The sequence below is a fragment of the Pseudopodoces humilis genome, chromosome 18, assembly GCF_049639895.1.
Source record: "Pseudopodoces humilis isolate 2021_Gansu_Grassland_sample_001 chromosome 18, ASM4963989v1, whole genome shotgun sequence".
In the NCBI taxonomy this organism is placed as follows: Eukaryota; Metazoa; Chordata; class Aves; order Passeriformes; family Paridae; genus Pseudopodoces; species Pseudopodoces humilis.
In genome coordinates this window covers 4,967,099-4,993,664 of record NC_142217.1, presented here as the reverse complement: position 1 = coordinate 4,993,664, position 26,566 = coordinate 4,967,099, and the positions used below count along the sequence as shown (strand labels likewise).

Sequence of the window (26,566 nt, the reverse complement as noted above, 5' to 3'; positions counted from 1 at the left end):
TTGGACTCAGACATTTGGGACAGGCACCAAAAAGAGCCACAACGAGTCCTGTGGCTACCTGTGAGGGGGCACCAGGAAGGCAGGAACAGGTCCCAGAAGCCTTAAGGAGAAACCTCACCTCATTCTCCCTGGCTTTCTGAAGGGGCTGGGGAAGCTGCCCCCCATGTCCTGTCTGCAGCAGGCAGACAGCATGAGTTTTGCCTGTGGGCTCCATGAGCACTGTCCTTGAGCCTGCTTGGCTACGTAGATATCTCTGGGGAAAGCCACTGCTGGACTGCTCTGAGAGGCTACCAGCATCCCCATGGCCTCTGCAGGGAGTCCAGACTAGAAGGAAACACAGCTTAGAAGGCACAACAGCTTCTTCACCACAGAAAACTGCCTCCATCTGCGAAGGGGTTGAACTGTTGTGTGACAAGTGTGGCCAGGCTCAGGGTTGGGGTCTCATGGGTTGTGCCTCCACCATCACCAGGTGCTCTGCTCCTCACGGCACTCAGCGCTCACCAGAGAGCTCTGAGCAATGGGCAAAGGGGTCAGAAACTCTACGAGCCAGCTGGACATCATGAGAGGACAATACACTTCTCTGTGGAAATGGGATATTGAGTATTAAGTGTTCCCTGCTCTCAGCATTGCCATCTGGTGAATAAAGCCCGGGGTTTGCTCTAATTAGTTCTGTCTGTCCACACAAAGCTGGACATACAAAATTTCCTCTAGATCCACTTCAACCAAAACACCTGCAAGAGCTATGTTTGGGAACAAAAGCCTGGGCAAGGGGCTCCACTTGGTGTTGTGAAAGATGTGGGTTTCACACATCACACCCTTTCAAACCTTAATTCCTCTGGGGCTGCCAGAGCAAGCCTCTGAAGAAAGACATTTACACCATTATGCCAGAAGCAGAATCAAGCCTTGGATTTACCACTCTCCAGCTCAGAGCAGAAATGCTGAAGTACCACTCCATCCCTCCTCCTCCTGGACCAATCACTACCCTGTGGTATACAAAAAATACCTTTCACAGCTCAAAATAATAATAATAATAATAATAATAATAATAATAATAATAATAATAATAATAATAATAATAATAATAATAATAATAATAATAATAATAATAATAATAATAATAATAATAATAATAATAATAATAATAATAATAATAATAATAATAATAATAATAAACTGATACTAATACTAATAATACTGATAGTGATAGTGATAGTAATAATAATAATTCTTTTCGGGACTGAGCTGTGACACCTCCCCCAGCCCGGCGTGCTGCAGTGTGCTCGGAGCGGTGCCGGGCACGGTGGCAGCGGGTGGCAGCTGTCCCTGCCTCCTCCTGCCGCACGCTGAGCCGCTCCTGCCCATCCTACGGGAGCAGGGGACAGCGAGGCTGGCAGCCTGCAGGTGTCTCCCGGCGGAGGAGGCTGCGGAGCCCCTGGGGAGGATGATGTGTGGTAGCCGAGCAGATGTTCACTCGCCGCTGGTGCTCCTCGGGAGGCAGAGCCGCTCCGCTGCCCTCAGCGCGCTGAAGCTCCGCGGCTGCGAGGGACCGGCCCCGCTCGGCCGGCAGCTGCGGAGGCTCTAACGCACAAAGACAGCGCTTCAAGGCTAGGGGAGAATGGGAGGCTGCCTGCACGGCTTCCTCCACCGCTTCCACAGCGCACTGCGAGAGGCTGAGAGTTTTGGTGCCTGGACAACTGGATTCTGAATCGTGAGAGGCTTTGAAACCCCCCCCCCTCCCAAATAAAACAAACCCCTTTGACTTCTTCTCTCAGCAGGAGGGGGAGGGAGGGCGGATTTACCATGAAGACAAATCGAAGATGCAGAGCCCTGCTAGCAGTGAGTCTGAATCTGATGGCTCTCCTCTTCTCTACAACAGCTTTTATCACGACCCACTGGTGTGAGGGCACACAGAGGGTCCCCAAGCCGAGCTGTGGGAAAGAGAAGAAGACAAACTGCCTCAACTACGGCGGGAATGAGACTGCAAATGAGACGAACCAGAATGTGGTTCATTACAGCTGGGAGACGGGAGATGACCGCTTCCTTTTCAGGTATTTCCACACTGGGATCTGGTACTCCTGTGAGGAAAATATCAATGCTGCTGGTAAGTATAAAACAACTTCCTGGCAGCCTGTGTAGCTCCGTGTTCTCCTCGGTGTGATAGGCGGCGGGCGAGCCGTTCCGAGCCCTACCTTAGAGCAGATTCGCCCTGCGGAGAGAGGCAGGGTTCTAACAGTTCTCTGTCGAAAAGCAACCTGTTTCCTGCGGGAGCAGCGATTTGCTTGTTTACCTGCTGGCTGCTGCAGGCTCGGAGCTCTCCGGCCGAGCCTCGGAGCTCCGTGCCGGGCACTGCGGCCCCGGGCGGGCAGCGCTCGGCTCCGGCCGCTGCTCGGAGCGCGGCTCGGGGGGCTCTGACACCCCCTGCAATCGCCCCCAGCACAGCGGCAGCACACAGCTCACGGGTTTCACCAGCTGGAGCCCAGCCTGGCCCTTTTCCCCTCTCCCTGAAGTAAATGACCACCCGCGAGCCCGCCCCGGTGTGTTTATTGAGCAGAGAAATTCAGCTAAAGGGCACAAGTGGGCACGGGAAAGCTCATTTCTCTTCCCTGCTCAGCTATTTCCTTGCTGGGAACCACTCAAAAAGACATCTCTCCAGCTTATCAGTGCAATCATTTCCTCTGCTGTAGCCTGGCACTTCCCAAGGAATAAAACACTGGAGGGTGGATGGCAGGCAGCTGCCCTGGGACCAATTTAAGTCTCAGCAGATGCAAACTGACAGCCCCTACTCCCAGAGCTGTCTGCTAGAGCTAACATCCACACTCTGCCTTTGAAAGGGCTCTTTTCTGGGTTATGTGACTGAGAAATAAAGTTTACAAATGTGACACAGTATGAGATGATGGGTTGTGGATACTTGTTCCTCACTGGGCTGTTCCCACCCCATCCTGCCACTGCCCAAGGAGTAGATCAGGGAGCTGGTCCTTCACTGCTGGGAGAGAGGAACAGTTAACCGTGGGTGTGTTATGCCTCTGAGAACACAGCCTCTCTGCTAATGGGAAGTTTAGGGTAAAATTCTGCTAGAATTGATAGAATTCTCTGTGAGAATGTACTATTAAATGAGGCAAACCTGGGGAAGTGCTCACAGCCTGTTTCATCCCAAGGGGTTGTGTATTCTCCCTGGTGTTTTTGAGGAGAGTACTTGCAGAATTAATTGTTTATTAAAACTCTATTTAATACAAAAAAAGGAAAGTTCATGGACTCCAGCCTTGGGACTGCGACGGCTCCAGGCTGAAATGAGAGCACCAAAGCAACACTCTTGACGTTAGAAAGAAAAACACAGAAAAAAAGCTTATTTGTCTTACTGATTTGGGAATCAGCTTAGGCCACAGCAGCCTGAGTGAGCAGCCTAAGACTCTCTGGCTTTTTGAGCATCTTAGCTGGGGTTGGCACGATCAAGGATGCCCATATTTCTGGCAGATACTGAAATCTTTCCAAGTCCAGATTTATGTGTGAGATAAGTTGTAACTGTGTGACTCTAGCCCACTCAGAAAAGTGAGTTATCTGTGGGAGAAGAGAAACACAGTGATCTATTCTGCACCGGGTAAACAAAGCTGTGCTGTAGCGGGTGATTTCAGGAGAGAGTTGGAAGCCAGCTTTGAAAAGTTATGGTGAAAGCAGGAGGGAAGGGGTTGTTTCTCCCTCCCCACACCCCCACAGCAGCTCAGTGAGTGTCTCCTCTTATTTGAAACTCTTCAGTGAGCAAACTAGGAGTGACCAGCCTTTGGAAGTGACCCAGAAAGGTACAGAGATGTACTGGCTTAGACAGACAGCTGCCTCTTTCAGATTTACTGTATCTTCTCCTGGTGAGGACAGGAGCAATGTAATGGACACGGGTCTAAATTTGTCCCTAATAGTGCCAACATAAAATACCCGACAGCTCCTCGCTCAGACTGATGGGTTTGTAATGCCAGACTGTCAGAGTGTTGTCATGGCCTTTTGCAGCTTGACTGATGATCATTTCATCTGAGCTGCAGGGCACCGAGGCACCAGCCCCAAGCCAGCAGCACAGGGATTGTGCTTACACAGACAGCCCCCAGTCATTCCCCTGTGAGGAATCCACCCCAGAGGCTGATCCCCATCCTCAGCACACCTGCTGACCCCAGGCATCACAAGTCACACGCTCACAGGTGTGTGTTGAATAGCAGTGCTTTCATACTGTTAAATAATAGTGTATTAAATTAGGCAAAATCCCCAGCTCAAATGCACTGAACACTGTCAGTAGCATCTTTCCTGAAGCTTTACCAGCAGCACTGAAGTGACTGCAGCAGCAGCCTTGCTCCAGGCAAAGTCCCTTCCACAGTCACTCCCAGCCTCACACTTTGTCAGCAGAACATATGGCCGGAGCCCATGGTCAGCACCATTCCCACAGCTCCCAGCCTGTCCCTGATTCCTCCCTGACTCACTCATGGCTGAATTTAAGCAACATGAGAGGAGACCTCATCACAGTCTACAGCTTCCTCTCCTCTTCCTCACGAGGGGAAGAGGTGGGTCAGGCACTGATCTCTTCTGTTGTGACCAGAGGCAGGACCCAAAGGAATGGCCTGAAGTCGTGTTGGGGCAGGTTTAGGGTGGATATTGGGAAAAGGTTCTTCCCCCAGAGAGTGTTTGGGCGCTGGAAGAGGCTGCCCAGGGTACTGGTCCCAGCACGGAGCCTGCCAGAGCTCCAGGAGTGTCTGCACAACACCCTCAGGCACAGAGTGGGATTGTTGGGGTGTCTGTGCAGGGCCAGGAGCTGGATTTGATGATCCTTGTGGCTCCCTTCCCACACAGGCTCCTCTGTGGTTCTGTGCTGGATCTCACCAGGCACATGTGAATGTCAGGAACTCTCTGTGTCATCGTGGTACTGCCAAAACTCTCCAGAGCCTCCAAACTTTCACAGCTAGGAGTCACATTCTTCCTCCAGCCACCAGGCTTTTGATTCCTCTCTCCTCCAGCCACACTGTCAAAACTTTGTGCTCCCTGCACTGGTGCAGCTGCAGCACAGCAGATCTTGTGGTGCCAACAGGAGCAGCTCCCAGCAGGTTGGTGCTGCAGGGAACAGGATTCCCAGTTGGCTGGAGGAGCTGGGGCTCAGTCACACCTTAAAATGACATTTAGGCAGCAAGCACACACATTTTTGAGTGTCTTCTCCTTGCCCCTGTTTATCTGCAATGTGCATTTAGATTCCAGAGGCTGAGGTGCAAGCAGCATGCCATCCACTTTGTGCAGAGCCCAGCGGACCGTGCCTGCCTCTTGGTGCCAGTTTCTGGTTTCCACTGACAGCTCTAACAGAGATTGAATGCTGTGATTATTTCTGAAATAATTTGTGAATCCAGAGTTTATTTTTATCCAGCATGTCTAGGACAGCTCAAGAATTCAAAAAGCATTTAGTACCTGAGAAATGTAATTGTGAATCCCCTCTGGGAAAAGAGGGACTGGAGCATTTATATTTCATTGGTGGGGGAGTCCTGTAATTATTAGCAATTTGTAATTATTTAGCACAATTTCTGACTCAAAAGTGTGCTGAATCCCAGTCTACCAGAAAGAGGTTCTCCTTTCAGAGTGGATTCAGTGCTTTGGAGGTGCAGGTGGAGGTGCCTACTGTAGGAGCAACACACCCAAGCTCAGAAGGGGCTGAAGATAAAGCTCTGCAGATTGTGCTGCTCATCAGCCCTGTTCCACCCTCCTGGGCTGTGAACTCCTTGGCCATGGCCACATGTCTCAGAGCCAAGCTCACCAGCATTCCATCTCTTTTTAACCATGGCTTTGAGTGCGGATCTTGTTGCACACACTCGGTCTAGCTCTGTGCTTGGGCACCTGACGAGGCACCACAGCAGAGGTGCAGCAGTGCTGAAGCAGCTGCTGGGTTCCATGAGTCCAGAGCACACAGGCCATGAAAAAATTCACCCATGAAGCAGACAAGGTGGTACATCAAATCCAGACAGGGGAGGCTGAGAACTCCAAATAACAAGTCAGCCAGTTTTGCTCAATACTGTGTTTGCTTTGATGTTAATAGAAAAGAAACAAACATGAACTCAGACCTTTAATTGCCAGTGAATAGACAAGCTCAGTACTAACATCCACAGCCAGAGGGGAACAGCAGCTGCCCAGTTCCCTTTTAACAGTACTGTCCCATTAAATGAACAAGGATGCTCACCATGCTCCCGAGAAATCAGGAGATCAGGAATGGTAATGCATGGCTTGTTTTGTGGGTTTAAACTGAATTTTTCAGACGGCACGGAGTCTCTAGCCTTATGTGTGCTGTGTGCCACCTATTCCTCAGCACTCCTGAAGGAGGAAATGCTAGAGCAGAATTTAAATTGGATGTAAGGATGTGTCAAAATGGGCCAGAAGTATGGGCACTCTGAGGAGGAGCCAGAGGAGAGGGGCTTCTCCTGCAGAAATGAGTAAATCTGTGACACAAACACCAGAACTTGCCACAGCCTTTCACAGCTGCAGAATTGTTCTGCAACACCTTTGTCCCCTGCCCCTGTGATAATCACACATCACAGCGATTCACAACAGGTGGCTGCCCAGAGAGGGGCTGGGGCGAAGTACCTTGTGAGTTTATAATTAAAAGCAAGAGGACTTGGGAATTCTTGCTGGATTATGAGAAATACAATATAATTGGCATGACTGAAACCTGGCAGGTTTATTCGCATGACTGGAATGTAAAAATTGCTGGTTATAAATTGTTAGGAAGGAAAGAGTGGTAAAAGGAATGGAAGAGGTAGAGCTCTATATTAAAGATAAAATTTCCAGTGCTAGAGGAACTGAACCCAGGGGGCCAGGATAATCTCCATCTGAGGATGTTGAAATAATTGGTACATGAAAATGCAAGTTTGGAAGAATCTGTACATCATTGTATTTAAATAAAAGTGGAAAAAAATTATACAGGTCACTTGACCCAGGAATTTTAGGACAGTTCTCAGAGAAAGCACTCATTGCATGGCAACAAATAGGTTTTATCAAAGGTAAGGGTTTATTAAAGGTAAACCTTTTACCAAGATGAACCACTTCTAAGACAAGGGCCATGGATTAGATCAAGTTTCTGTGGATTTGCAAAAAATATTTGGTGGAATGTCCCAGCTCTTTCCAGGAGAGCTGCAGAGAGTGGGGAGGATGGCAGGAACAGAAGGAGAGAGGCAGGCAGGCTCCCACACTGCACAGCCAGCCTGTTCCACCACTGAACTGAGCTCCAGGCTGGACAGAAGGCCCAGGGCACAGAGATGTGACATTGGTGGGGATCAAGTGACAGGGACAGAGCTCAGACACTGCACACCCTTGAGTGCTTCCCTGATTCCAGAATAAAAAAGCATAGCAGACAAAAATAAGTACTCCTGGCTGCAGAGCTCCCTGCCAGGGAATGTTGAGAAGGCCAAAACTGGGAATTACATGGATCCAGAGAGGAAACCTCCATTCCTGTCACTGACAGGATGATTTCAGAGCAACCCCTGACTGGGAAGTCCCCAAACTGCTGCTGCAATAGTGGTGTGACAAGGGGAGTACAGGAGCAGAATGACCTGTGCCCACCCCTTCGTTCTTCCCTAAATATCTGTCACTGGAGACAACACAAAGAGGAGCAGGGAGACCTTTTGCATTAACCTGTGTTTCAGATTTGCCTTATTTTATTGATTATCATTGGGATAAGTAGACTGTAAACTGAATAAAGAAAAGTCTTACAAGGAGACTGTGGAAACACAAAAGGGAGAACTATCCCAATGGAGACCAGATATTTCTAGTTGTCCTCAAATTTGGTTTCGGGACCGATTCTCTTATTGCTGGGATTAGCAATCCAGCAAAAAAAGAGCTAGCTACAATTTGTGTGACCTAAAAAAAATAAAGGTGAGATGAATCCTGCAGGCATCAGCAAACGTGGGTGTCTGTGCCCAAACTGATCAACATCCTCATTAGAGAGGAGAGCAGGTCACACTGCCCCTCCCATGGCATGCACTGAGCCCTGGCATTGCGTGTTTGCCTCCTTGGCCAAAAGACAATCTGTCCAAGACACTGCAATTCCACACACAAGTCTTAATTTGAAGAGAATAATCCTGCTTTGAACGCGCTTCTTACGTACACTGCCGCGCAAAATCTGGGAACGTTGGCATTAAGGAATAGAGATTTCCCTGCATAACTGAAAATGTCAGCTGGCCTGATAGAGCTGTAAGAACAGCATTACATTTTAAAACAGGCTAAAAGCACCAGAATCTGTGGCCCAAAGCTCTGTGAGGTCTCAGGTGGGTACCAGTTACAGGGGGAAGATAAGAACCAAGTTGGGGCCAGTATTTGTGGAGTGGCTGGGGGCTGCCAAGTGCTGTGGCATAAAGAAAAGGTTATTCCAGGGAAAAATCAGCACCACAGGCAACACCAGTGGGTATGGTAAGAAGAAGGGGAAGGTGAAATAGGTGCAGAGTGGGATTTCCAAGGTAGTTAGGGAAAAGAGAATCTCCTTCAAGAAAAGAAAGTTGGTGTTATGTAGTGTACCAGACTGAAGAGCTGAACACATACACAGATAAAGAAAATAATATGACTTAAGTAACTCATAATCGAGGGGGGAAAGGGGCAATGCAAGGACAGGTTCCTGCAGAGAACTGCGTGTCTGTGTCTGGACCTCACCTCCACAGAGGGCAGTGTGAGCAAAGGAAACCCATGGGCTGAATGGAGCCTTCCAAAGTCCCAGGGAGAACTGCAGGAGGGAAGAGGAATATTTCTGGCATGAGGAAGCTTGGAGAGAGTCCTGCATCGCTGATGTGCTGGTGTTTGAAGGAGGTGTGGAGGAGCCCTCTTGCCTCCCTGGCTCACTCGCTGCCTGCTCTGTGACATCCCTGCTCCAGGGTGGCTGCTGGGCACCAGTGGGAGCCAAGGAAAAAAAAAATAGCTCCTGACTGGGTGCCCAGCAGCTTGTCTGGAGGTTTTAATGCCTTCCCTAAAGCAGCAGAAATTGGCTCCAGGTGGAGGCAGTGTGTGAGGAGGCTGCTCTGCCACTGCTGGCATTATTACAGCTGCTCAGGATCTAATTGGTATGGCTGCTCATGCTCTGAACATTAAACTGATGATCTAATTTGGGATCAGAAGGGAAATCTCCCTCAGGCTGGATAACAGGGAAAGTAACAATTTTTTGCCGTTCTTTACAGCATGGGAAGGATCTATTGTAGAAAAGCACTTGTGAACTCCTCCTAACAAATCCCTGGTATTTTGCTTTCAGGATGAGATAGGTCTGGCCACAGGAATTTACAGATTTATTCATGTTCCTCACAAGAACTCTTGCTCCCTTCCTGTGGTACATGATAGCTGTGATTTCTGTGCTGGTGATTGCTTTATTGCAGACATTCAGGTTTTTATAGCATGTTGGGGATATTTTGTGTCTGCGGTGCTCTGGGAGTTTTGGATTTTAGGTCCTCCTGATCCTGCTGGGCAGACAGACTAGCTGTGTGAGCATCTATCATCCTTAAAACATGGACATAAAGTCCCTGCAGGCTGAGCAAAGGGACCAGGCAGCTAGCTCCTCCTTATTAGATATGTTACTCTTCCTCATGAGTGTTTGGATGTGTCTGTTCTCAGCCATTCCATTTAACCCAGTAGCCTTAAAGGAAACATCTGAGGAGTTCTGGTAGTTCCTTGTAAATGAGATAAACTTCAAAGTGCTGGAAGATTAACACACAGGTCCCAGATTTCAAAGGGAACTGAGATGCCTTACTCCAGTGTCAGAGCAAAATATGAACAGATGCATTCAGGGCTGAGGAAATACATAAGGGATGGAAGATCAATCACCGTGGTATCCTTGTGGTTTTTAAATTACACTAGACTCAATCCTGATGTTAAAATTTTCCTTATGTGGAGTTAGGAGAAGTGGCTGATCTCAAAATTGGGACGTACAGGTTGTTGTTAACAGCTGATAATTAAGTGCTGCTCAGCCCCTCACTCACTCCTGCCCCAGTGGGCTGGGGAGGAGAGCCAGAGAAAGGTAACACCAAATGGTTCAGATAAGAACAGCTTCATAATTACCATAAAGTGAAATACAATTAGTAATAAAAGCAGAGGAAAAGGGAGAGAGAGGACTAAAGCCCCCCCAGAAGTGATGCACAGTGCAGCAGCTCACTGGTGCCCAGCAGTGACTGGCAGCTCCCAGCAAACTCTCCCCAATTCCCACACTGAGCATCACATCCTATGGTCTGGAATATCCCCCTGGCCAGCTCGGGTCAGCTGTCCTGGCCATGATCCCTCCTGCTTTTTGTGCACCTCCTCAAGGGCTGAGCATGGGCCGCTGCAAAGTCCTTGGCTGGGGCCAGCCCTGCCCAGCAACAGCAACAACCCAACCACCTCTGTGTTATCAGCATCATTCTCACCCTAAACCAAACATTTGTAGGAGCAAAATGGACTCTATCCCTGCTGCAGCCAGGAGAGGAGGGCTGCTCCTACCAGGACCCTGTGCTTGTCACAAATTGGTGTAACATCAGTGTTCTTGTTGCTAAACCAAAAGGCAATATCAATCTTTGCTGATCTAGCTTAGAAAGTAATACAAAAGCTAGTGAGTAATAAGAAGCAGATGTAATTACTGTGGAATGACATGGCTTGTAGAACAGTCACAGGCAAACAAAATCCACTTTCCTGTGTTCCACCTTCCATTTGGCTGCAAAAAGGGCTCAAACCACGCTCACAATGTGGAAAATCAATTGAGAGGTAGAGACATTCCACCATGCTTAAACTCAGTAGGCTTGGAGAGACCAAAAAAACACTCATCATGCAGCATAATTTCACTGTGCATCACCCAGGCAGACAAAAAACACTAATGAGAATTTGTTTCAAAGTTATTGAGTACGTGCTTGGGAATAAGGTCCACAAGAGGAAATGCAAGCACAACTTTTTTTCACTTGATTTCAAAAACTGGGTGTTCATTCCCAATGTGCTGCAGTTCACTTCCTTTAAAAGTCAAGGAGAAAAGATTAAAGCTGCTTGTTTCCATACCCCAAGCTGGGGGTTCCTGCCTGGAAAAACAGGACATCTGAACCCAAAGAGCAGCCAGGGCAGGCACAGGAGGACGGGAGAAGGCAAGACTTCATACAGTGAGGGACATACAGCAGCTACATCCTCTGTGAAGAGCACTGGGTTTTGTCTTTCCCAGTTTTCTGTGTGTCTCAGGGATCCTGGATTGCCAATATTAGGTTTATTTTGGCATAGTTACCTTGGCTCAGGGTCAGCACAGTGTGTCACCTCTGGGACGAGCAGGTGAAGCCCTTCCCATTCTACAGCTTCAAACGCTTCAAGCAACTCAGAGCTCCTTGATTTAATGAAGTCAGCTCTAATTTGACACCAAAATCATTGAAAACCTCTCTCTGCACTGCTGTTCCCCCGATTTTCACAATCACTTGGAAACCCAAACTCCTTTCCATCTCTCCAAGTGATGGATGTGTGTACACATCCTTCAGGTCTTACCAAGATAATCAGCTGACTCTTGTGACTTGGCTGGGTTTCAATTAGACATGATTTGAGAGCAGCCCGTGGAGCTGTTTGCTTTGAGATGCTGGGTAAGATTTTTCACATCAGGGAGAGCTGCAGCCTGGAACAAGCAGTTGCCATGGCATAGTCCCAGGCAGCACCAACAGCATTCCCAGCTCTGCCCACACTCCCTGCCCTGCACAGCCCTTCCCTGCTCCAACCCCCCAGGAGGGAACCCCACCGTGGGAATGGGACCTCTGGGATAAAATTAGCAGCATTCCTTTGGGAATGTGCAAACTGAGGAGGGGTGCCTGAAATGGAAAAGTGGGAAGCTTTACATTTTTCCACTTTGAGACGTAGGATGTTGGAAGGGATTGGGTTTGCTGAAGGAGAAGAGCAGCGCAGATTTCAGGTTTAAAACCAGTCCCAAAGGCGGTGCAGGCTGTGAGTAATCACCGAGAAATTGGGCAAATTCTCGAGGTGTTTAGAGGTAGCAGAAACGTTGATGGGCAGCAGCAATGAATGGCAGCTGTCAGAGGAAGAGAAAATAATTATCTGCGTAGTTCGAGACGTATTTTTGTGCAATTCTGTGTCAGCTTGTTTATTTTCCAGAAGAAAATATCGCTCCAGCAAAATCAACAGGGTCAACTGGAAAATGTTGATTTTACGGATTAACAAACACTCAATTTTTCATTAGGAAAAAAAATAGTCAATTAAGTGCTCTGAGATGACTTTAATCAAAGTTTGAATATTTCAGTTGGTAATTAACCTGATACAACTCAGTTTGAGTGAGCCCATTAACCTGTATTTTCCCTCATGTAGTATTTTTTTTTTCACTGAAGTTGTGTTGGAATCCTCAGCCTCGTCTAGGCTGGGATCCCTTGAGGGTTATATCTTTTTTTAGACAAATACAATGATTTTACTCTCAGTAGATGATGTGGGATCTCATCAGAATCACATGATTCCAGATATAATTGGAGAGATAAAGATGTGTTAGGGCCTAGTGGGAAAAAAGGGGACCTTGTCTGTCGTAGGCTGGGAGCCAGGGTGTTACTAAAAGGGAATGTTGTTTAAAAGAAATGTAATCATTTAAATTTCCATCATAAATGCACTTTTGAACTCGTAAAATTTTATGCAGAGTAAGTGGATACAGACAGCTTTTCTTTCTTCTTCTTTTTTTTTTTTTTTTTTGCGAGATGAAAAGCAGAGTTATAACAGAGTTCAACCAGAATTACCAGATTTCCTTTAAGTCAATTTATTTAACTCGAATATTTTCAAACCGTGTCATTGCAAGACATACAAAGTAGGAGTTTTTTTCAGGGCTGTTTTTATTTTGCTGCTCTCATTCTTAATCAGGCATTTACCCCTGGCTCAGAGAGGAAAGAAATCAGGAATGCAAGACCAATAAGCAGGACCCAGAACATCAAATTCTGCTCTTTGCTATGACAACAGCCACATTAGAAACAGAATATTGTCTTGGAGTTGAAGAGCTTTTTTGGTGTTTTGTCTGCCCTTTTCCTCATTTCCAGTCTAAACCACCAGGGTTCCTGGCCTGTGTGAGGTCCTGAGGACAGAAGCAAACAAATCCCACATTTTAGGTGGAAGGAGGAAGAGAACGTGGGTCTCCCAAAGGCTTAAGGGCAGAGGGCACACAGGGCTTGGATGAACATCTGTGTGCTGGAGTTCAGACCCAATTTATGTGCACCTAGACCTGCCTTTCAGCTGCCCTCTGCTGCTCTCTAATTCCATGGACCCAGGGAGGAATTCCACCCTGGAAGCCACAGCCAGGCATGTGTGATGTACCCACAAGATGTGCAGGGCAGGGGAGGCAGCCCAGCAAACCATGGCACCTGATGGTTCTTTAGGACCTGTTTGCCTCGATTTTCTGTCAGGATTGAACTTGGGGGAGCTTGGGCTTTCATATTGTGCTCAGACTGGAGAGGTGTTGAGCTCTGAATCCTGCCTTGGGAAGGTGTGAGGATTTGCCTCCAGCAGAGTCCCAGCTGCCCCAAGTGTGTGTGACACTGACCCTTCAGTGGAGCAGGTACTGGAGCAGCCCCCCTCCTCCACTCTGTAGGGAAAGGGAGGTGTGGGGAGACTCACCCACCTGCCTGGGGTGAGAGTGACCCCTCCACCCTGTGCAGCTGTCACCAGCAGTGCTCCTCCTCTCCCTGCCTCAGCCCTGCTCTCACCAGCTCTCCCTGCCCCAGGCACAGCTCTGCCTCAAGGCCTGCCCTGCTCCAGCTTCTGCTTCTTCCTCGGACACTGATACTGCAGCCAGGAGGCAGTTCTCATGGTGAGCCACAGGCTTGGAAAGGCTGGGAGCTCAGGACTTGACAGCATCTTGTGAGCAGCAAGGAGGAGAAGGAGTCTCATGCTGCAAGCAAGACATAAAGATCATCTCCTAATACTGTCACAAGTTTCCCTGTGTCCCTGGCAGTGATCAAATCCACACTTCCCTCTGTTTCCTGAGGCCACACAGCATCCCAAAGCTGAGCCTTCCTCAGTAGAAACTGCCATGGAGCAGAAAGCATTCATCCTGCAGAGCTGAGGGATTCCCCAGCTGCAGAGCTGGGAGAAGTCCCAGAGCCTGTCTGGGAGGATGCAGAGCAGAATCCCAGGAAGCTGAGCCTGGGGACTTTAAGGCCCAGGGAATTCCTTTTCCTTCATCTGTTTGCTGCTGAGCCCTTCCCATCCAGGCTGGGCAAGCATTCAAACACACACCAAACACACAGCACCCACAGGAACATCACTCCCAGCACCAAAATCTCTCCTCTTCCCCCTCTGCCTGTCCAGGTGTGCAGATCCTGCTGAAACAGCTCCACCTCTTCCCACTGCAGCTGCGTGGGGACATCACACTGGTGGTCCCTCAGATATTTCCATGGGCTCTACATCTATTACCCAGACAACCTCAAGACTCTTCCCCACCCACCAGTTCATCTTTCCAGATGTGTCTCCTCCCACTCTCTGGCTGCTGCAGTTTGAAGTTCCCCAGCAAGCTACAAATTCTCACACACATGCAGATATACAGAATTAGATCAATTAATTAGGATTAATTAGCCACAGATAAATTTTGGACTCTTGCTAGCTCCCAGTGAGTCCTGCAGATCCCTGTGACCCATGTCCCATGCTTGGGAAGCCCAGCAGAGGCACAGCTGGGTCTGTGCAGGGTCAGTGTGGTGAGGAGGGAGCAAGGACTTGCACAGGTGATGTTCCTGCTGCACCCTTGGGAAGCCACAGAAGAAGCTGGTGCCAAGTGCTTTGCTCATGGCTGTTTAGGTGTTGGTCAGCCCTCCCTGCTCAGCCTCCAGCAGCTCCCTGTCCCTGCTGAGCTCCACAGAGCCTCACATTCACTCTTCATGGCCACTGCTCCTGTGTGGAAGTGCAGAGAATTCCAGCCAGCTCCCACCTCTTCTTTCTGCTTGAGTGAAGTGCAGGAGAGGTCACTCCTTGGCTCTCTTCTCTGTCAGGATCACAGCCACAAAGAGGTGAAGGCAGGACTCTCAGGGGAAGAGTCCCAGAGACTCTTCTTTTTGCTTCTCTGAACAGCCTTTTCTGTATTCTCTAAAGACTCTCCAGGAGCCTGGTTAGGGGGAGAAGATGCATCTGGAAAAGGACAGCACAGCAGGATAAACTCTGCCAAGTCTAAAATTAAACTTAAGAGGGCTTAAGAGATCAGTTATACAAGATACCCAAAAATAACTTAGAATAAATCCTAAGAGGAAGAGTGAAAGCACTGCTGACATCTTCAGTTCTCAGCAAGATGCATGTCTGCATGTGCAAGTGTGGCTGTGCTTTATAAATACCACCAGTGGTTACCACTGAAAATGGAAAAGGGTTTTCCAGTGCTCCAGCATCAGGAGCAACAAAGGAGAGGGTCAGGAACTGCTTGTGCTGTTCCTACCATGACCTTCAGCAGCAAACCAGGCACAATCAGCCATTGAAAATGAGGTGACATCCAGGCTCTCCTCTGTCTCCAGTCATTCCTTTTGCTATGGATCCTAAAGGACTTTTTCTGGACACTCCAGCACTTTCTGTCCATGTTATTTAAACTGGAGGCCTCACCACAAGGAGAGGTAGTGTTCTGGGCAAGCTGAATTTGAGGGAGGAAGAGGATGCACATTCCTCCCAACAGCCTGTGACCACCCTCTCCTCTGTCCTGCAGATAAGGCACCTACAGCCAAACACTCTGGTAACTCAGAGAAACTCTGTCCCTTGCCAGGTGTCTGAAGGACACCACCAGCCCTCAGGACAGCCTGAGCAGTTTTTCCTGTAGCAAAAGCCATTCCCCTTTGCCTGTCTTGGGATAACATTCTGCAGAGTCAGGTATCTGCTAAAGGTTTCCAGTAATATGGCTTTGGATTCACTGTAACACAAGTGATGGATGATCACTGAGAGACAGCTTGAAGTCAGGTTCAAATAAAACTGTGATAAAAGTAATAACTTACATCTGACAAAAAAATCCAAAACACCACAAAAAGCAGACCCAAACCACAGATCCATACAGCTAGATTGAAAAATCCTGCTTAATCTGCTTATACCAAGTCCAAATCTAAAGGTCACTCTCCCTACATTCCCTTGATTTTATGTCAATAAAATTCCTGAAAAACCTCATGCCCTAAAACTCAGAGGCTCTGGAGGAGAGTGTTTTCTGCTTACACCTTAGTATCTTTTATAGTCCATTTATTTATCTGGATTTCTTGGTCAGGAGCCTAAAGTAAAGAACCTGGGGGAGATGTGCTTGTTCATGTCCCTACAAACAGAGAAAGGATGACTACATTGATGCCAGAGCAGCTACAGAAGTTCAGATTGAGTATAAGGAAACCCTTCTCCAGGAGTGGATTGGCATGGGAAGAAATTCCACCTTTGAGTCACTAAGGGATGGGTATCACCATCCTTGAAGCATTTCAGAATTTGGGTGGGAAAAGTCACGGCCCTGCTCAGAAATCTGGGTGATTTCTGTGATGCATCAGTTATCTTTCCATGTGTCTGCCCCAAAACTCACTGACTCGCTCACCTGACACTCCTGCTCAGACACACTGCCCTGCCCACCCCTTTCGAAACAGAGACAGTGCTTTGGCAAGCCAAGTGTCACTTCCTTTTCTTGGCTGTCCTCTAGATTCACAGAGTAGAAATCCTTCCCCTGGACATATCAAAATGTGCATTTCAATGTCAAGAGAACCTTTTCTTTTATAGCTACTTATACACAGAAAACGGACTATGTACACATCACCTCTCGGTGGATTTAGCATAGATTTAAAACTGCAAAAAGTAGATAAAAAGTAGTAATAATAGCATTATAATAATAGATTCTTATGTCAGCACAGCTATCATTTGAATGATTATGTTTATCTCAATCTTGCCAGCAAAGACACCAGAAAGATGAACACTTTATTTTGATTTTTATGGATACTGAATTACAAATAAGCAAAATATACACAAACTTCACCACCACTGTGGCATTTCACTGTTTATTCTTTTTTAATGGCTCACCTTTCCTAAATTAGTCTTTTGAACTTTATAATTAAAAATTAGCAAAGTTAATTAAAAACCGAAATCAGTCTGGTCCTATAACTGCCTTTGCATCAATTAAAGGCTTAAAGGGCAAAATGAACTCGTTCCATGACCTCTGGCAGATGTGCCAGCACACCTTGGAACACATGGTATCAAAAGGAGCACATACACTTGCTGGGGGGATCTACTCAGGGCAGAGGAATTATTTTATCCTCTTTGGTTACCTGAAGAAGTAAAAAGAAAGGTCAAAGCATCCACCCTATGTTACATTTCCTTTTCAGAAACTTCTCAAGAATCCCTGCAAGGCCAAAGGTGGGGTCCTAAGCAGAGAGATTTTGATTTAGAGAGGAGCACAGGGAGTGGCACAGGCTGTGATGCTCAGAGCAAGGCATTTGCCTGCTTTTTAAACATTTTTTAAAAGCATTTATACATTTTCTTAGTCACGTGTGTCACACCTGTCTATGGAGAGCTCTGTGCCCGTGGCAGTGCCCCAGCACTGGGAGCTTTAGTCACCCTGGGTGGGGCACAGAAATTGCTGGTGATGAGAAGGAGGGCAGAAGTGTGGGTGCAAGAGGCCCCTGCCCTCCCAGGGTTTGTCCCTGTGCCACCCCAGACTGAGAGAGCACTGCTCCTGCCCTTGGGAGAGAGCAGCACTGGCCCAGCAGGCAGCAGCCAGCCAAGAAGGGTTTTCTTCTCTCCCTGTGACCCATTCCCTGGATCCCAGTGCAAGGGAAGCTCAGCCCTTGGGCACAGGGGTTTGGGCAGGGTGGGGACACAGGGCAATGTCTGTCCCCAGTGTGAGACAGCCCCGCGGTGCTGGGGTGGGAGTGAGGGCAGGCACAGTGACACCAACCAGCTTCTGTCACCTAAAACAATCCTTTTCTTTTAAAGGTGAAAAATGTCGAAGTTTTATTGACCTTGCCCCGGCTTCTGAAAAAGGTAAGACAGCACAGCCAAGGCTTCTTCCCATTTTACAGATTGCATCAGGGTTGTGTCTTGTGGTACCTGAGAGGCAGGGGAAGCACACAGGGAGCCACGTGCCATCCACGTTACACAGCTGAAACAAGCACCAAGGCTTTGTGACAGCTCTTTGCTCACTTTATCCACACCTGTCATTTATTTGATCTTAACTCAGATGGCTTTTCTCAAGAAAAATAAAGATTTATACTGTAAGACAGACATTTCCCTTCTTCCTCTAGTGAGGAAGGAAATGCTGCGTGGTCTCCTCAGGCTGTGAAGACATTTATGGTGAGAAAAATAGAGTCACAATACCAAATATCTCTTTGTGAGAAGGAATCATCCAGATGCTTCTTTGGTTGGTTTACCCTTGTGAAAAGTTATATATTCAAGTGCACAGAAGCAGGTTGCAAACATTTTTCTCACCCTGGTATTGGAGTTTAATTGATTAAATATTGAGATTTCTCTCATTTTCAGAAGCAATTGACCCCACATTTGAAAATATATAAGAGAAAAAAAATGCATAGAGCTCAATTAAAGTGAACTGAGCCCATCCTGGCCCCAGCTGATATGCCCAATATATTTTGTCTGATCAATTGAGATAATCCCAAAACCTTCTGGGCACAAGGTGCCTTCCCCAGGCTTGGTGGAGCAGCAGTAAGTGGCGTATTTTAAGCAACAATTTTCCTTAATTTGCCTGAATTGCTGATCCACTGGAAAACGGGAAGAAAGGCAATTACTGCTAATAAAGCAGGGGGATATTGCAGGGAGAGAAACAGCCACAGAGCCTCTGTGAAATTCATTGTAAGCAAACCCAAATAAATTATGCACATAAGGGAAGAGCAAGCCTGGGATTAGTGTCGCTAATGGGCTCCGAGTTAAATCTCACACACACAAATGGGACCTTGGGGCACAAAGACACCAGCTCAACACTCAACAGCCACCAGAAAACAAACTCTGTGCTAGAAAACATTACAAAAGGACTCAGTGATGCCTTTTTGGGCTATCTAAAAACAGAGGCCAGACAAAATTAAGGGAATAAAAAGCAGTTGTATTTATTGAAGGGCCTTCAGGTACATTTTGGGCAGACAAAGTCCCCGCAGAGGTTACACCCAAAAAATGTCATTTTCACACTCTTGTAAGTCTGGTCCATTTGAATACTGAGGGTTAATCTTCCAATTCCAGCTTCAGGGAATGAAGTCCTTTACCCCCAGTTTGCTGCCCCCAACTCCCTTTTGTTTCCATTTCTGGGGCCTGAGGCACTGAGGTGTCCTGGATTGCCAGGCCTGGAGAGGAATTGCTGTGCCTGACCAAAATGGGAAAGCAGCAGCTCACACTGTGTGTGGAGTTTGGAGTTATACACTAAAGAACTGCAGGATTGCAAATATATGAAAAATATATAAAAGCTAAAATCCTAAGGCATGGTCAGGAGCAGGGCAGAGAGCAGCCTGTACAGCAGGAGCCCTGCACACAGCTGAAAGCTGCACTTTCCTGTAATACAGTGGGGTATTCTGGGGCTTTTTAGTGCAGCTCCCAGAACAGCAGTGAGGATAATCAAAGTTCTGGAAAGTTCTTCACTAGGATGTGAGTAGGGCTGGATCCTGGGGAGGGGAAGCTCCCTGCCTTTCCCATCCCCAGGGCTGTGGGCACAGCAGACACCAGAGCAAGCACAAGGCTCCAAAGGCACTGGGGTGGTTTTCTGCTTTATCCCCTTTCTGTGGAACCTCATCATGGTGCATAATGCTTGGTGGCATCACCCACACACTTTCCAAAACAGCATTTGGTGCTTTACTTTTAGGATTTCTTTTGGTTGTGTGAAATGCTGTCAGCATTTTTTTTTTTCCAGGAGAATTTTAGAGTTGCTGCATGATGTCAGTGCATATTTCTAGATGATTCTATTTTTCTTTTTTGTGGAAGGAAGGTTCTTTCTGTGTAGTGTTACAAAGAAAATTCTATCTGTTTCAGAAGACTTTCCATGGAGTTGTAAGGCATATTGACAGAAAGAGAGGGGAATGCTTTGTCAGAGATGGAAAGTGCTGACCATCAGACTCATAAACATAACCAGGATAAATTCCACAACTGTACATCAAGTTGGACATGCAACATGGTTAATCTGGAATTTTCACCATCAGTCTTGTACTCTCCAGAGCTACTTTCACCACATGTGAAGAGAAAATTGATGCCTGATTTACCTTCATTGAAGAATTCTTTAATGTCTTGACTAATCTGCTCTTTTCCAGTTAGAAGGAACTTCCCATTCCTTTAATTTCTTCATCCCCTCTCTCAGCATTGACTTTAGTGGTCAGAGGTTTATCAACTACTCAGTTCCAGCCAGTCCAAGCCAATGAGAAAGGATGAAATACAGTGAATAGCAAATTTTAGTTCAGTTCAAACATTGTGGTTTTCACAGGCAATCATGTAACTGGGAAATTTGGGACTAAACACCTTCACAATGAAACTGCAACTTATTCACTTTCTGTACATATTCTTAGCATCACTTACCACCCAAAAGCGGTTGTTTATCTGAAATTTCTCTGCAATACAAGCTCCATTACTGCAGCTGAGCACTCAGGTTTCCCAAAGTTTTCCTTTTAGTTGGTTTTCCATGATCCAAAGATCCCTGTCTGACCAACTCCTAAGCTAAATACAGGCTCTTGAAGCCCATGCCTTTTTCTGAGAGCATCATCTTTCACTTTTAAGATGTGTTAAGAACAAACTCAGTGTAGTTGCACAGCCCATCTTTGCTTGAGTCCACCACCAATTAACAGCAAGGTGGTGTTAAACTCCTGCAGATTATTTAAAACCCTCTGATATTGGGGAAAAAAAAAATCTATGGTAAAAACTCACAGTAAATAAAACCATCCATGAGGATGTCTAGTCACATCCTTACCACAAACCTTGCATTCATAAATGAAAATTCTTACAGTAAAAATCTAATAGTTTATGGCTGAGCTTCCTATCTTTATGCATGAGTGCTGATCTCCAGTGTAGCTGGAAGCTGTATCTCTGATCAGTTATTGTACCCTTTTCATATAGCTCACCAATGACATCTACTAAAAGGAGGCAGCAAAATTTGGGGCAAACAGACCCACAGTATGGTATAAATAAGCATTTCCAACCCACACTAGGAGAGCTTTTTCCTGCATTTAAGGCAGCTGCCAGCAATCTGTCAGAACCTCATAAGCCTAACATTGAATTTATTAGCTGTTGCTGGTTCTTAGTGCCAAAGCTGCTTAGCAAAATCAGCTTCATGATGGTAGATATTAACTAGAAAAAAAACATTTACATTTGCTATTGATAAAAATGATAGAGCAATAGCTGGTTACAGTGGCCAGGACTTTTAATGGGCTCTCACAGAGCAGATGTTGGGGCCCACAAAGAGCTCTAATTTTCACTACAGATGTGAGCAGTAAGACAGCAATTACTTCCAAAAGGAGTTGGAAGGGAGCTCTCAAAGTAGGCTGGACCTGGTATTTCAGTTCTCAATTGCTTCTGGGATATTCTCCCCAGAACTTAATGGAAGTTTTGTTGCTGCTGGATATTTTGCTGCCTGAGGAAGGAAAGGGTGACCTAATCAGCGAGGGACACTTCTGTCCCTGTTGTGGTGCCCCTCCAGAACACTGAGGCTGGCACACTCCTCACCACTCCTCCTCCCACGGTACCTTCTGCCCTCCCTTTCCCGTGGCCTCACATCTGTGCCAAGAGAAATCCCAAGAGGCCACGGAGGATACTTCCAAAAAGAATAAACCAAGGCCAAAAATTGCATCTGGAAACCATGGCACCACAATGGTCCCATCAAACGATCAGATAAATGGCTTCAGTGACTCGATAACACCACAGCTGGACACATCCACAGGTGTTCCTCCCCCTGCCTGGGGCTGTGTGGGGGTTCCAGCTCTGAATACCTCACTGCCAGCTGTCAGCCCCAGCCAGAGGGCGAGCCCAGCCCAGCTCCTTGGGCAAGAGAAATCAGTGCTGGAAGCATTTTTCTGGAGAAGAGCAGGGCTTTGCGGGAAATGTGGTGCCCACGAGAGTTTCTGGGATGGAGGCTGTGACTCTGCAAGCACCTGGAGTGCCCACAGCATGGAAATGAGGGGCTGTGGCCTGAGGAGCCCTGAGGGGCAGCTGCTGCAGGAACAGGCTCAAATGTCAGTGTTGGCTCAAAACTTAGAGATGGCCACACAAACACAGGGCAGGATTCCCAGGGCAAGCTCCTCCCAGATGTGCTACAGCCTGGTCCAGGTCACTGCAATGCTCTGCAGTACCTGTTTTTGTGGAGCAGCTCCCACAGGGAATGGCAGGGCAGCAGGCCATCAGTAGCTGCTCTGCTTCCTACTATTGATAAACTCACATGCATAAAATAAACAAGGCTTTTCAGAGACCCCAGAGGCTGGGGCAAGGCAAAATCCTGCAGAAGCAAAATGCTCGTGGCTAGAGAACATCGAACAGTCCAAAATCTTACATGGGGGGTTTTGAAATGAGAGACTGTCCTGGCAGAGGTAGGAGATGCCTCCACACAGCCCGATGGTGCATCCTGGAGAGATGAAGCAATAACAATTCTGTATTGCCTCAAAGGTGGCTGGCAGAGCTCAAGTAGCACATGGCAAACAGCAAGTAAACAAATCAAGTCTCACCTAAACACAGCACAGAAAAAAGAGAAAGCTAAGCCAGTTCTGTACATACTCCTAAACCAGCACACCAACAGCAATTAATGAGAAGAGAAAAACTGGATGCCTGATTTTAATGGATCCTGACATAATAGGTGTACCAGAAATTTGATGGGAAAAAGATAATTAGAGGGACAATAACGTCTTGGTGCTGATTACACTGAAAGACAAAGCAGATGTCATGTACTCAAGCTGAATCAGAATAACAAGGTAATGTCATTAATGAGCAACACAATCTCTGTGGATGGATTCCATGTTCAGATAAAAATGCAGAATTATGTTAGTGATCACCTCTTGGGACACCTTCAGAGACAGCAGGGTTAAACTTGATAACAGAGAGGGTGTAAGGACAGAAAACAAAACAGCAGGAGCTGACTCTAAAACACCATACACAGACCAAGAAATGTTATGCATGATGTAGAGACAGAATTTGGATATGAGCATAGAGAAATCAGTGGGAAACTTGTTACTCTTGACTTACCCCTGCACTTGATTCAAAATGTTAGTAAGAGATCCCTTGCATGGCTGACTAACAGATTCAGCATCCTTCAGAAGCAATAAAAGTGTTTTTAGAAGTTGTGAAGAATGGAACCCAAGAAAAACAAGAGCTGATTAAAACACATTAAAATGTTCAGCTAGAAGGACAACTGAAGCTTGAAAGCCTGAAAACCAGTGGATACACTGCAGGCCTCTGAGGCATGCACAAACCCTTCTCAGTGGCTGAGTGACTGAGAGCAAGTGGCAGATAATGATCAGTGCTGATAAATGCGAGGTGGGGAACATGAAGAGTCATCCTACCTTTACATATATAGTGATGGGTTCTGAATTAGCTTTTCCCCTCAGGATAGAGTTCTTGGAGCAATGACAGACACTTCTATGAAAACATTAATTCACTGCTCTGCAGAGATTAAGATGAAAAAGAAATATTAGGATCAACGTAGGAAACAAAGAACAAAACAAAAAAGTCACCATGCCACCACAATTATTCATGATGTACCCACCTGCAGCTCCCTGTGAGCACCTCTCATCCCTCCCCTGCCAGCCCCAGCTCAAAGCACTGACAATAAAATTTAAAGACAGAGAGAAAAGTGACATTTATGGTCAAAAATAGGGAAATAATTGTTTGTATGAGAAGGACAATGCAGAGCAGATTTCAGGCTAGCAAAAAGACAAACGAGATTTGCAACAGCCAAGTTAAAAAATAAACCTCCTTTTTTAGATATTCCCAAGAAGAAAAACAGAGGATCAATTTTCTAAGAGGCACTCTTAGAGACCTGCACCAGTAAAAATAAATGTAACTGGCTCTCCCCAAAAACTGTACACTTTCCAAAACAGGCTCTGTATTCTCCTTGAATACTTCCTATTGCATTATTTTTCATATATCTGCAATAGGGTAAATCCATACCCACACAGAAAAATACCTGTGCACTTGTCATAGGAGAGCTATGATTAAGTGTGCAGGAAAAAAATATGTTACTTGTATTTTATCTGTGTTTTCTTACACATCTGTTATGAATCACTGAAGTTAGTTTTAAAAGGCAATTAGGCACACAAAGATCAAACCATTCTTACCAGCAGAATTCAAGCTAAATTCCTAATTACTGAAGGAGGAAACAGTCTTGTTTTTCACCCTGGGAATGTCAAAGACGTGGGGAGCGCTGGTCTGAACATCACTCATTTCTCAGCCCAGTGCTGAGTGTGGAACTACATCACAGGCCCTGCACTGCTGCTCTTCAAAGGGAAACGTTGAGCCCAAATATATTTAGTAAGGTGCATGGGATAGACCTCCTTTAGAGCATTTTTCATCATCTTTTCCACTCTCTTGCTCTGCTCATTATATTACTACTACACCAGGAAAAAGAGAATGTGGATACAAAGATATCCCACAGTCTGCTCAGTACCAGGCACAGGATTCAATCTGCTCGATGCCAGAGCCATCAAAAGTCACAGAAAACACATCATCACATTGAAGAGAATCATTCTGTGAGTCACAGCTCCACCTCACCTTCCAGAATAAAGAAGCTAATGAAGAGCTAAAGCTAAACAAATTCAAAACACAGCTTTTCCTCTCTCCCTTCAGCAGCGTCAGGAGTTTCTCCTCTGCTTTCCCATGTTCTGCAAAGTCTCCTGTCGGGGTGCAAGCCCTTTGGCTACCCTCGCTGCCTGATCTGGTTGACCAGAACCAGCTTTAGGTAGCTGAGGTGACACTGAGGGTCAGGAAGTGTCCCTGATGGCTCTGTGGAGTGCCTCCCGCAGCGTTTCCCCTCTGCAGCACGAGAGGCGCGGGCAGATGGTCGGCTCTGCTGTGGCGCATTAACCAGCAGCGCTCGGTCCTGCTGCCAGCCACAACAACATGCTCAGGCTTTATTCTCCTCACCATCCTTTATTGACCACTCCAGTACTTCTGGCTTGCAATTCCCAGTATTGGAGTAGCAGAGGAGAGCAGATGACTGAACCCATCCGAATGGCACTGGAAGAGAGAGTGAGATTGAAGTGAAGCTGGCCTTCCCGCTCTTCCAAAACAACAAAATGTGCACAGCATTTCTCAGTGTGTGCCCATTTGCCCTATTTTTTCCTCTCCTCTCTCTTGAAGAAGAGATTTAAGCGAGATCCAGGTGTCGGTTCCAAGTCTGAAAAAGCAGAGAAACGAGTCAAGAAACATGAGGACAGAAAAAACCAGATTAGGAGACACATGAGCAGAACTTCTTGTTGCTGCTACCATGAGCAAGGGTAACAGCTCCCCATGTCCCTGGCTGCCACGGTGTGAATGGAGACCAGGGAGGAGAATGAAATGACTTTGCACAAAGAAGAGACGAGCCCTGCAGGGCTTCCTCTGTGCAGGTTCACAGCAGCCAGAGCCAGGGCTGGCCCTCAGACATGGTTCTTCTCCTCCCACATGGGGTGACATCTGTCTAGCTGACTTCTCACAGCCTCTTGTGGTGTCACTGTGTGTTGTGGCACCCCAGGGGTCTTGGGGACAATGACTGGGAGCTGCAGGGTGGGAGCAGCACTTTCTCCCCACGTAGCAGCAGCAGTGTCTGGGTTAGCACAGCCAGTGGGGAGCTGAGAAGGTTCCACACCCTCCAGGACAGCGTTGCTTGGGCACTGATGTCTCCTCAGCTGCTCAACAATGCAACACTGGCTTGTCCTTCAAGTGCCACACTCTTGATTTCATCTCAGTCGGGCACGAGGATCTCAGTGGTTATTTAGGAGCACACATTGCTCAGCTCCACTGCTTTCAGCAGACAGAAGGCTTTTTGTCATATGATGAACTGTGATGCAGAAAACCCCCCAAAGCTTCTTCTTGCCTGCATCAGACTTTCTCAGATGGCTCAGGGCTGAGCTGGCAGGTGTGACTGGAGCTGGTGTCTCACCAGACAGACCCTGGCTGTCAGGACAGACGTGTGACAATGAGTGATGAGGAGCTCCAAACCTCTCCCAGAGCCCTCTGGCTGCCTGCAGCATTGTCCAGCCTGGCCACCTGCTCAGGGACAGCGTGGCAGAGCGTGGCAGCCCAGGGGAGGCTGCTCTGGTCAGCCCCTGACCCCACGAGGGCAGCTCTGCTCTGGGAAGGGCTGGGATGCAGCAGCCACAGATCCACAGGGAGCACAGGCTGAGGCAGTGGGTGTTCCTAAGGAGGATAAATTCCCACTGAGGCATTCTGAATGTCAGCTTGCCCCAATTAGGAAGCTAATTTTCTGTCTGAAAGGGCCCTCAGAAATCAATAGAGGTTCCAGACCATTTCCTCTTGGGCAGTGCTGAGGAGGGCTGGGCTTTCAGTGTCACACAGCATGGCAGGTACTACACTCATTTATGGGTTTCTTTATGCTGGATAATGTCCAAGCCACTCTCCAAATCGCATGACAGACACTTCCAGGCACACAATCCCTGCCTTTGCTGGGTATGACATGGTTAACATGACTGAGCAACATCCTTCAGGAACAGCAATATGATTTTCC

General features: G+C 47.1%; 1 protein-coding gene across 1 annotated transcript in view; it reads left to right on the top strand.

Moving 5' to 3' along the window:
• The first annotated feature begins 1,416 nt into the window (after positions 1-1,416).
• The window catches only part of GSG1L (GSG1 like), a 54,194-nt gene continuing 29,044 nt past the window's right edge, over positions 1,417-26,566 (top strand). The window contains exons 1-2 of the mRNA XM_088064030.1: positions 1,417-2,101; positions 17,875-17,922. Of these exons, the coding sequence (XP_087920156.1) occupies positions 1,801-2,101; positions 17,875-17,922 (349 nt within the window). The 5' untranslated portion in view covers positions 1,417-1,800. The remainder of the gene's footprint in view (positions 2,102-17,874; positions 17,923-26,566) is intronic.